The sequence below is a fragment of the Lichenostomus cassidix genome, chromosome 12 (assembly GCF_008360975.1).
Source record: "Lichenostomus cassidix isolate B80296 chromosome 12, HeHo_3.0, whole genome shotgun sequence".
In the NCBI taxonomy this organism is placed as follows: domain Eukaryota; kingdom Metazoa; phylum Chordata; class Aves; order Passeriformes; family Meliphagidae; genus Lichenostomus; species Lichenostomus cassidix.
In genome coordinates, this window is record NC_139493.1 from 8,740,922 (window position 1) to 8,752,968 (window position 12,047).

Here is a 12,047-nt window from a genome sequence, read left to right on the forward strand (position 1 = left end):
TCACCACCCCCTCAGCTGGGAGAGCTGGCAGGAGATGAGCTGACAAAGAGCCATTAGCACTGGCCAGCCGTGTCTATGTCAAGAAATCCTGCCAAGCAAACCTTATCTCCTCTGAAGAGATCCAAAGAGGCCTGATAAAGGCAACTGTAACAGGATCTCTGGCCTTGAAAAGCGAAGTGAAAGTGGGAGGGAGGGATCCTCAGCGGGATGTGAGAGACGAGAGAGGCGTCCTAGCCCATGTCCAGGCACCTCCCTCAAGGCTGCCGTGACTTCCCACGCCAAGCTGCAATCCCCTCGTCTGCCTCAGAGCTGAAGAGCGTGGGGGTGACCCGGCTCTGCCCGGGTAGATGGCCTGTCCGGGGGGAGCTCCACTGGCCAGAGATCTGCCTGCAGCTCTGCCCTCCATCACCAGCGTTTCAACGCTGTCGAGCATCCCCAGCTCCCTCGGGCACCCACAACCTGGCTCCCCCAGCACCTTTCAGCAGCCATCAGGGCACTCTTGCAGCAGTGCAGAGGCCCCCCCCCCCCTCGGCAGAGCCCCTGAGCTCCTGGGGCAGCCTCTCATGCCTGGCCAGCCCTGCTTGGACTGACTTCAGTGTGCGCAGCAGGCAGTCAACACTTCCCTGAACATCCTTAGTGAACGGGGAACTGCTTAACCACTTCCCTTCTCGAGGAAGGAGCTCCAGCACGGCACCGGAGCTGCCGTCTGCCCAAGGCCACGGTCCCACCACCATTAGTGCTGGGTCAGTGCACTGACAGCCCTGCGGCACAAACCGGATCCAGATCGCAAACTGGGGAACAATGGTGCTTCTGTTGAATTAGCCGGCCAGAGGGTCCTGGCTGCAGTAGGCAGATCCAGAGAGGCTGTAGAGTGGGCAGGGAGGCTGGGGCTCGCAGAGCACCTGCCAGCACAGTGCCAACCCAGCATGTTTCTAGGAACCAACCAGGAATGTGGATTTATCCCAGCTAGGCACCAGTGGCACACATCCGGAGTGTTTCCCACCCCAAACTAGGCAATCCCTAATGCAGTCTGTCTTGGATTGATGATATGATAATCCTTTATCCCCTATCGTTGGCTTATATGCCCAAGAAAGAAAAAAAAAATGTGTGGTCCTGTCTCTTTAACTGCACCCAGCCGCAGAGAGAAACGCGGGTTGTTTTGAAAACATTTTCCCCAAGCCTCGCTCCGGGGGAGGATTCGTCGCCCGGCAGAGACTGCGTGCTGGACGGGGGTCGGAGTGAGCTCTGTTCCCGTTTTTTCCATTCTTCTTCTTTTTCCTCGTTTGGACCCCTTCTCTTCGATCTGCTTTGCCACCCGGAGACCCAGGAGGGCCAGAGGACAGCAGAGCTCTCCAGGGAGCTCCACCCGGCCCCGGGTGGGGGGCGAGGAGGAGAGGGACTGCGTCTGAGAAAAGGACTTTTTAATCAGGTTGAATAACTGCCTTTCACCTTGTTTTTCCCCTTCCCCTGTGCCTTGTAGGGCACTCTGCGTGGTTTTGTTAAATAAATAGTTTTTTCTTCACTTTCATCTGAGAGGTTCTGTTGTGGGTGGGGGAGGAGGTGTCGGGGCCCTTTGCTCTCGGAGGAGAGAGAGTCTTATCATTAACCCGGGACAGAGTCTGAGTAACGTCAAATATCCCTGGGAGAACTGGGGAGAAGAGCTGGGGATGTGGTTTGCAGCTGAGCATGCCCCATGCAGCATGCAGCAACTGGGCATATGGGAGATACCATTCCATGGAGCTGACACAGGGCTGGGAGAACAAGCTCAGGGAGGAGCAGTCTGTCACGGTCCAAAGAAAAACTGGACACAGTGGGTGGTTCTGAGCACCATTTTACTGAAGGGCTGGACACCTGCTAGGACTTCATAACAAAAAGTTCACTTCATTTAAGAAAAAAAGACAGTCTGGTTTTTGTCCTATTCCCTCCAAAGAGAAGAATAATACTAATGGTCTTTTCACTAAGCAATGCCATTCCAAAATATACATTGAGTGTGGAATGGCCCAGCTTCATATTAACATTAAATATTATTAGAATTTCAGAAACATCCTACACAAACAAATGAAACGGTAAAAAGTTCACTCAAGAACAAGATGATCATTTGTAAAATCATCATACAAAGTTTGTTACTCGCCCTCCTGCGGGCTGCAGTTGCTGCTCCCCAGCCATTGCTTGGGATGCCCAAACACCAGGGAATGCCACAGTGGAGCCTGTGGCGCCGGTCCCAGCCGGAGAAGGTCGGTCATGCTGTGGCGTGAAGACAGCTCTCTTGGAGATGCTGGTTGGCAGAGAGTAGAGTGAGGGACTGGGCAGTGCCCACCCAGAGCCCCTGTGTCCCTCGGAGCGGCTGCTGTGCCTCTGCTCAGGAAATGCTACTCCTCAGGAGTGCTGCACCATGACCCAGGAGGAGAGATGGCATCACACAGTGCCTTCCCTTTCATGAACGAACATCAACACTTGTTTTGTCCTGACCCAGGTCTGGGCAGCGTGGAGCAGGGGCAGGAGGGGAGGTATTTCTGGGGATAGCTTTGCAGCACCTTCTCTTTTAAAACAGCACCATGTGCCTGACTCTGTCTGTGGGAATCACCAGACACTCACAGGGGCTGCCTGTAGCCACAGAACACAGGAACAGAAAGGGCTAATTAAGACAACAAGGAGAGAGTCCCAGACGATAATAAGGCCTTTAAGGGACTCCCTGGGATATTTCCGATGCCACTTGAGCAGGGCCAGACTGTGTGATTGATGAAGGATGGAAACCATGGATGTGGGGGTGCCTGCTCCAAAAAGAGCCCCCCTCACCTGCAGCACCAGTGCCCGTGTAGTGCTGCCAGGCAGGGCAGGGGAGGCTCTATGGCCAGGCAGGGATGGAGGGAAGATAGTGCTGCAGAACACCACAGCCTTGACTCCTGTTTGCACATCTCCCGCAGCAGACACAGAAGCTGCAGGCTGCTGGCTGCCCAAGCACTGCTGGCATCTTTAGCTTTCCCTACTCCCAGCTTCTCGCTTCTTCACCAGACTTCCTAAGTGTTCCTAAGTAAAGGAAGGGGTCTGGCCTCAGCACCACGGCTTTGGAGGCAGCTGCTGGCCAACCTGTGAGTTCCAGCAGTGTCACACCTACAGACAGGCTTCATTCAACACTCAGGGATGACCTAGTGACAAGGGCTGGCTCTAATGTCTTCTGGGACAAGATTCCGACAAGGCACCTGGCACCTTCCTAACAGCATCCAGCTCCAGGCAGAACAGGCTGCAAGAAGGAAACCCTAGCATGGTGCTCTCTAGCAGAGTTCCGAATGTGAAGGCTCAGGAGCAACCTGCCCTGCTGCCCTCTCCACAGGCGGTGCCAGCTCACCCAGCTGGCAAAGCTGAAGGCTGCTTCACCATCAGGAAGGTGCCAGGTATACCAGACCAGCTGTCCTCTCTGTGGGCCACCTCAGCTCCTAGAAGGCCATTCCCACTGATCACAGGAGCAAACAGGCCAGTGCCATTTTGAAGACTGAAAAAGAAACTGTCACTTCCACACAAACCAACAGCCTGGCTGAGCAGCTGGTGCTCCACAGCTCAGCACCGACCCACGGCTAAAACTAGGATCGTCTCAATTAAACCTGCCTTCCTGCCTGGAAAGCTGCCCAGCTAAAGTCACACTGCCCAGCTGGAGCTGAGAGACAAACCTGCTCTCCATACCCATGCATCCCTTGAGCCATGGCCAAAGGCCCAGCTCCCAGACAGGGCAGGGAACTTGGATCTGACAGGGAAGAACAGTTGGGGTGGCTGCACCCCCCACATGCTGGCAAGGTCTGGCCATGAACACAGCACAAGCCACAATTAAAAGGGCACAAAGTCTGTGCTCCATTCCAAAACCCAAAGCCTCCCAGCCCCTCCTGCCACAGCTGGAGCTGGGGTGAAGTGCTGCTGGTGTACAAGGGGGACCTGGAGGACAGGCTGCAGAAAAAGGGCAGCTGTGGAGCAGGACCATTGAGCCACATGCACAGTATCATCCACCTGTGCTCCCAATTTCTCCGCCATGTTCTTAGCTGGCAACTTGACTGAACTCCATGCAAGGAAGCACCAGGCAATGGGGATGTCTCAGCCCACTCATCCCAGACCTGTTAGTATGAACTCGTCTGAGAGCAGCCCAGTGAGGTGAGCACACTTCTTCCACGCACTGAAATACCACTAGTGGACTGCCAAGTCGGAATAACAAAATCATCCCTTCTTATTTTGCAAAAAAGTGCTTAAGAAATTCTGTACAAGGATTGCTACAGCAGCTGGCTCGGGGTGGGGGGATGCAAATAGTTTAGAAGCAGCAGCAGCAACACGCTACATGGCTTGCAGAGAAGAGCTGAGGAGAAACTTCTATAACTATAAGCAGTGGCAGATGGTGAAATCTGATCACAGTGGATACGAGCTTCAAAACATTTCTACCAATTAACATCATGATTTCAACTAGTATCTGATGTCAGCTTCCCCTTCAGCTGCCTGCCGGACAAGCTACTCTCCCCATGGACCTTGCTGACGGACATCTGAAGCATGCAGGAAGCTCAAGGACCTTGTCTAGTGGAGGAGAAGCATAAACTGCTTCTTGGCAGCTGAATAAAAGGAGGAACTATTTCCAAAAAATCAGTTGGAAGAACAGCCCTTTGACCGCTGGCTGAATCGTTTCTAGAAGTGACAGTGACACATATCCATGCATTAAAAGCATTCCTAAGAGAGTCTCCAAAGCTCTCAGCTGTCACAGTGCCCAGAACAACACAGGCCAGGTTAGGCACTTGGATGAATTCAAAGTGACTAATACAGAAACAGGTCTGAACAAGGTGCATACCACATGCTCAGCAGAGACCACAGCGCTCTGGGCAATGCATTTCCATGGGCCCTGCCAGTTAATACTGTAGAGATCCCTGGAAGGCAAGTGTTGCTCCTCTGTCACAGAATAACACAGGATGGAAGGGAGGAGATCTTGGTTAGATCAGGTCTTAGGTAGCTCTGGTTTGATCAAACCCTTTATCTTCCCTAAACACCTGAGAGCAGCATCCACACAGAACCCCTCTGCAGCCTCCTGCACATCAGTGTTACAGGCCCAGCATACCAGGAACATCCACACCTGGGCGTGAGTCAAAGGACAGTGGAGCCATCCCCACCAGACTGAGGCACCCCCTCTACCAGCACTGGCTGATGGGCAGCAGTTGCTGGCATTGGCACAGGGCTGTAAAGCCCCTCTATGAATAACAACCTGCAACTCTTTCAGTCAAGTTCCCAAAGCACCTGCAAGGGGAAGTAGAGATATCAGGAGGGCAGAGAATGAAGGTCCAGCTTAGGGTCCTGTGGTCTGTTAAGAGATGTGCAGGAGAGCTGACAGATGGGCCTGGTGATGGGCAGATGCCTGAGCACACAGCTATGGAGTGCTCACTTCTCAGGCAGGAGTCTCAGTGACACAAAGGTATTCCCAAAGCTTGTCTCTCCCTGCGGAGCAGACCACTTTTTGCTGGTGGCCTAGGAAGGACACAGGGCAAACTGTCAGAACTCAGGTCAGTGCTGAGAAAGGCATGGCAGCACTAAGGCTGGATGCTGTGCTGGATATGTTAAGCAACAGTATAAGTCAAGTCCTTGCCTGGCAAAGCTGTGAAAGACACGAGGTGACAGAAAAGAGTGGGGAGGCAGGCAGCAGTGTCCAGGCTGGGGAAAGACACACAGTGAGGAGGAGGGATGTGGCCTGGTAAGCTGGCCTCAGGTGCTCAGCTTCCTGCTCAGGCTGGAGGAAAAGCAACCTCGACCTGGATTCAGTCTTGTTGATGCACGTTGTTTTTCCCAGCGGAGGCCAAGTGCTCAGCTGGGATGTCTGCGCTGCATGAGGAGGCTCCAGAGACAGCTCTCAGTGCCCTTATAAGGGTCTGGGAACAGGGGAAGCTGCTGAGTAGCCTGACAGCAATACTACAGGCTGGAGTTCAGAGCCCTCCTCGGGAAACAGCCCAAAAGAGAAACACCAGTGCAGGACTTCAAGACCTGGCATTTGAGAGCGTGGGAATGAGAAAGGTCTGAAGGAGTGGGAACAAAAGGAACAAAGCAATTTTTGGCCAGTTGACAGTGATGGAGAGCCCCTGTTCATCCAGCATCAGGTCAGGACAGGGAACTTTCTGCCAGGGCATTTTAAAACACAGAAGCAGAAGAAAGTATTTCCTCCTTCTCTGCAGCCAAGCAGCGGCATTCACAGGTCAGTCTCAACCATTGCAAGTTATGATCTCTGACAGCAACTCAGAATCCAAGTGTGGGGTTCACGGCTTGCAATCATCCCCTGAATCATAAAATCACAGAATGGTTTGGATTGGAAGGGACCTTAATGATCACCTTGTTCCAACCACCCTGCCATGGGCATGGACACCTTCCACTAGACCAGGTTGCTCAGTGAAGGAGAGCCTCCACCCTGCTCTGTGTGGGTGAGAGAACACAGAAAGCTCAACTCTCACCCTGTCATGAACCTCCTCTTCTCTCCATACCAGTCTTCCTATCTGTGCTGGGGATCAGACACTGACCCCTTTTACAAACCACTGAAATCCAACCAGGTGCTCAGGGTGGGCTTAAACGTGAGGAGCTGGGACTTCCCTGGGGAGCTCATTCCTTCAGCCAATGTCCACAGAGTTTACTAGGTCAGACAACTGGTATTTTGAGCTGGTGAGAGAACAAGTGGATTACAGGCTCACTGCTGCAGAGATCTGAGCATAGAGTGGCATACAGAGCCATGCCAAGCCCAATGCCGCTTTTTTTTCCCCGAGACACCAGGTTGCCCTTTCCAGGTGACAGCAGCAGCACTAACTGCTCCAACAAGGTGTTTCTCCTGGGATTTGTAGATCTGTCCCTGTGGAGTGCAGATCCATGTTCCCATCCGACGGCATGCCCCCAGTGCAGGGAGGTGACAGCAGCCGTCTGCAGTGGTTCCACAGTGCCTCCTGGGGACAGCACAGCCCGCACTCCTTGCACACAGAGCTTTCACACCTGCCACATACCTTCTCACAACATCTCTGATGGCACAGCAATGCTGCCATCCGCCACAATATGGTGCCCATCTCCTCTCCCACTGCTTCACCCCCACAAATCATATAAAGCAACTGTGTTTAAGTGCTGGTATATGTCCTCCCAAATCTTTTGCTTTTCTGCTTTAACTCAGGCTCAAATATCCCACTGAGCTCTGGGACTGGCAGGATGTAGCTAATACATTCAAACACAGCCTGTGTCTCTGTCATGGTTTAACTCCGGCCAAAACCAACAGTATCTCTACCGGCACCTGGAATCTGCTCCTGAAACACCCAGCAACAGCAAAGCAGTTACGTGGTGTGCAGGACACTACACAATTCCTGTTAACAATTCCAGCCTTTCAGCTCTAACAGTCACAGTTCATGATCCATAGCTGCACCTATAGGAGAGCAGAGTAATGCTGGGTGCTGAGGATGAATCCTCTTCGGAGGCAAATCCCTACCATGAGTTCAGAATTTCTGCTACCCATGAAGGGAGGAGGCACCTAGAGACGTCAGACAGACTTGCAGCCCCTGTGACTCTCCCCCACTGTTATGCAGAGGTAATACCGAAAACAGGATTAAAACTACCAGCTGGTAATTCTCCCAGTTGTTTGGCATTCTGGAGACAAACAAATGGCTACAATGCTTCTGCCTCCAAGCTGCTCAAGGGAGCCCAGGACAGACTGTCACAACACTGAACCACAAAGGAATCCTGGCACCTTTCAACAAAAGACTAGCTGAAGGGAAAGAGGAACAAAAGCTATCAAACCCAATCCCAGAGGGATGGAGGAAGTGCATCTTCCCACAGATCCTGGGCCATATGCACATATATGGGTATATAGATATATAGATAATAAAGTTATAAAATTTGATCAAAATAAAACCAGTAAATGTACAGCTTGAAAAAGAGCAATATCACAGTGCATCAATGTCATGAGAAAGTCCCGTGTTCTCCCCAGTACGAGAGCACAGCCTGCCACGTTTAGAGGAGTGTGGCAGGAAGTGAGCCCTCTGGCCTGCTTGGCTCGATGATGGCTGGAGTCACCGTCCCGCGCTCCCAAACAGAGGTTTGGATTTCTGCAGCCAGTTCTGCACAGTAGTGGCAGACAAGCAGGAACAGCATGAGAGTGGGCTGCTCTGTCTGCAGGTTAGTCAGCATATTGGCACCAGAGACACAGAGTCACTCTTAAACCTCTCTGCGCTCTGGTGCCAGGCTTGTATTTACTTACTTACAAAAAAAAGTGACAAAGTGAAGAAACTCAGGGGACACTGTGAGAATGGGACAAGGGCTGAATTCGGATCACAGGGGACAGGTTGACCCTAAGAATCTTCTGTGCTCTCCTCCTCACTTCATCATCAGAGGAAGAGTTGCCCACCTTGATGGTCCGGAATTTCAGCAGGTTCAAAGTGCTCTGAGCCTGTCGAGTTTTCTTTCGGACAGGAATGGTATTTGCTTTCTTCTTCTGTGGTGCTTCTCTTGCCTCTGTAGCTCTTCTTTTCTTCTGCCCAGTGCTCTCCCGGTAAGTGCTGCTGTCCTTCCACTCTGTTTTTCCCACCAGAGCTTCTTTATCTCTGATTTTCAAGGTCCTGGGTTGAGCTGCTGTGGTGCAGCCCTGGGACGAGCCACCTGTGACTCTCCCATTGAGAACTCCCGAGGCTTTGCAGGCGTTGCTCTCCTGCAGCACTCCACCCTTTGGTCCCTTCATAAGGTTTAAAGTGCGGGTGGCAGAATCTGGTGCTTTCTTGATGGAACGCTTGTATCCCTTGCCTTCGGTTATTTTAGTGCTCTTGCCTGAAGAAAACTGCCTCGGTGGACTTGAAGTCTTGAGGAGCTTAAGGTCTGAGGGCGAGATCCCAAGACGCCCTTGTGTGTACTTGGACTCCAAACAGGACGTTGTTGTTTTCAGTGGCACCAGGGCTTCCAGAACCACCGACAGTCTCATGGCTGGATACACATCAGGATACATGCTTGTGGGGAAGCCCACTGCTGACGCCTTGGATGTGCTGGATCCTGTCTGCTTCAAGGAGCTCAAGAGGAGATTTGTGGAATCCCCTTTGGAGACTGGCTGAGCAGAGACTTTCAAAGAGCTCACTGGAACGCTGGTGGGTGAAGGGGACACTTTGGCCACTGAGTTGCTGGCCGGACTCTGAGTGGACTCAGTGGTGCTGGCACAGTTGTGCTGCGTGTTTTCTTTCGTATGACTTGGTGTGTCTGCTGTGCATGAGCTGTACCCGTACACATCCTTACTCCTCAGAATTGTGGGCTGGTAGCCCTCCTCCTTCAGGCCCTGGATGAAGGCCACCAGCTGGGTCTCTGTGTCTGAAAGGTCCTTGGACATCGGGTTGAAGACTCGGAGGGCTTCCTCCAGCACTTTCTGTCCTGCAGAGGAAATTCTCGACCAGGAATGGACAGCTTTTTCTTCCTCATTGTTCACTGCAATATTCATTGCATTAGGCAAGCAGGTGCTTCAAAAAGGTCCAAATTACTGGAAAAACAACCCTTGACACCTCAAAAGGAGAAAGAAGATAGTTAGCTTACAGCAACTGAAATTATCCGAAGTTTTTAAGATGGGACCTGAAACCATTAAGCCCAAGGCGTGGCTGGTCACAAACACTGGGTCAGATTCTGGGCTCAACCCAAGATAGAAGCATCAAGAAAATCCTGTCACTGACTTATCTCTGAAATAAAACTAAAACATCTCTCACAAAAATATCCTCCAACCTAAACAAAGATTTCAAGAAATCCCATCCAATCCACCCCAAGATGAAGGATTCCAATGATTAACTCAGCAAAATCTGCAGCTCATTTCCAGTTTGAATTCGACCCACCCCAGCTTTCGGTAACCAGATCTCATTTTCCTTGGATAAAGCAACCCCTCATTAAACCCTCTTCCTGTGCACACATTGAGAGCAGCACCATCAAGCCATCTCAACACTAAGAAGCCTGAGCATTTCAACTTCCTCCCAGTGTCACCTTCAATTTCTCAGCTTCTCAACTGATGCTGCTCAAAAATTGATTCTGAGTCCCTGCCAAAGCTGCAGCTTCCTCCTGGAGACCTGGCAGCAGGGCTGGAGGCTGTTCCAGTTGTGCTCCATTGATGCTGAATGCTGTGGCAAGGCAGCACTGCTCCTTGCTGTTCCCTTGTTTGAACAATGGTCCACAACTTGCTGTCACAGCAAACTGGTGTTGATCCAAGGGCACTGGCTGCCAAGTGAGGAGGAAGCAGGAAATTCAAGCAGGGCGGTATGAAGGAAACACACATCACTAGGGCCAAGTGTACAAAGGCCTGAGGGACAACACTGGGATCATGCTCAGGGCACTGCGCAGCTGCCTGCCCAGAATAAAAGCACCAATTATTGCTTTCAAAAAAAAAAATCAGCACTGAAGGGTAGTCCAGGCAGGACTTGAAGGGCAGTCCAGGCAGGACTTTAGGATGCATCCGGGAGAACTCTGATCCTGGTGGCCTCACAGCTCCGCAGCTGGATGCTGCACAGACAAGGCATAAAATCTTTAGCTTGATACCTCCCAAAAAAATAATGAGGATTCAGTTAAAAACCCTTTTCAGGGAAATGAAGGAGGTGTCAGAGACACTTTTGGAGAGGGTAGTGAACAGGCAAGAAAGCTGTGATGGAGAAGTTAGTGCCTGAGCAGATAAAGCAAGGAACTACTCGTGTCCCGTGTTCCCCCCAAGACTCTGGTTTCACCACAGCACTGGAGCAGAGCCTGTGCTGCCGCCAGCTGCACAAGCAGGGAAGAGACACAAGGCAAAAGCAGCCACAGAAGGGAAAGCACAGGTCAGTGGCAGAGTAAGAACCTCCACATGACAGACTAATCTCAGTCAAGTGCTCTGCAGACGTCATGGCCGAAGAGGGATTTGGAGGAGGATAATGCAGTTGTTCAGTGGCAGGCGGGGGATCTCCCACAGAGGAGGGGAGGCAGGCAGGGAAGTGATCCCACAGAGCCCCAGCCAGTGGTGAAAGTCACCACCTCCAAAGTGACCAAGCAGTGCCAGGCACAGGGAAGTCAGAGAAGGTGTAACGTTCATTTTGATCTGGTAGCGAGGCAGAGACCAACAAAGAAGCACAAGTGAGATGTGCTCAACAGGCTGCAAAATGGATCATCCTCAGGCTGCAGCAAGCCCAGGAGCAGCTGGGACACCTGAAGGGGTATTCTGGCTGTGACATCTCATGGGAACAGGACTTCCCAACATCCATCTGCTCGGTCCTGTTTGATGCAGTGCCAGCTGTGTTGGAGGAAAGCCAGCCACGAGCAGACACACCCCCGGACAGTCTATCCTCCCGACAGGAGGTTCCCTCACGGGACACACTAGTGGGGGGCCGGGGGGCTACGGGAACACAGCACTCCTGGCACGGTGCAAGCACAGCACCGGAAGGGCGATGCTAGCACGGGCTTAGAGGCCCGGCTGTCCGAGCACGGGAAGAGCTCTCCGGGTGCACCGCAGGTGGAAGTGGCTGCCGGCAGGACCGAGACGCGGGGCTGGGGCAGCCTGTGGAGCTGGGGGCCGGTGCGCAGTCCCAAGGAGAGCTCGGTGGGGCCGCCAGCCCCCGCTCAGCCTCTCCTTTTGGCCCGCCCCTCGGCGCAGACGATGCCCCTTCCCGAGCGTCCGTCCCTCGCTCCCGCTGCACCCTCCCCAAGGCTCGGCCCGCCGGCCGGAGGGACCCCGGGGCGGCCCCTCCCTGCAGGGCTAGGGGAGGTGATTGGTGCAGACAGGGGGTGCGGCCCCCGCGCTCGGCCCGCGCCGGCTCCCGGGACCGGGGGGGCGGGGACCGGGGCGGAGCCCTCAGTGCCGCGGCTCCGCCTCCAGCGCCCGGAGGCTGCCCCAGCGGGCGGCTCGGCAGCGCCCTCGCCCGGGAGCCGGCGCGGGGCCCGGGCCCGCCGGCCCCAACCTACCGGCCGCCGCCAGACCCGCGCCTGCCGCTGCGCCGCACCCGCCGCTCCAACATGGCCGCCCGCGGGGCGCCGGAACCACCGCCCGCTTCCGCTTCCGGCCCCTTTCCGCGGGCCGCGGTCACGCCCACAGCCGG

At 53.5% G+C, this 12,047-nt stretch overlaps 1 protein-coding gene across 1 annotated transcript; it reads right to left on the reverse strand.

Annotated features, from left to right (window-relative positions):
• Nucleotides 1–1,815: 1,815 nt before the first annotated feature.
• On the reverse strand, nt 1,816–12,040 carry CCDC71 (coiled-coil domain containing 71). The gene is made up of 2 exons (XM_085072492.1): nt 11,914–12,040; nt 1,816–9,509 (listed from the first exon to the last, which is right to left on the reverse strand). Exon 2 carries the CDS (start codon nt 9,446–9,448, stop codon nt 8,261–8,263), a length of 1,188 nt encoding a protein of 395 aa, XP_084928618.1. The 5' UTR covers nt 9,449–9,509; nt 11,914–12,040; the 3' UTR covers nt 1,816–8,260.
• Nucleotides 12,041–12,047: the final 7 nt, after the last annotated feature.

Bases quoted from the DNA above. Each gene is read 5' to 3' on its own strand.
- CCDC71 (XM_085072492.1), bottom strand. From the start codon at position 9,448: ATGAATATTGCAGTGAACAATGAGGAAGAAAAAGCTGTCCATTCCTGG.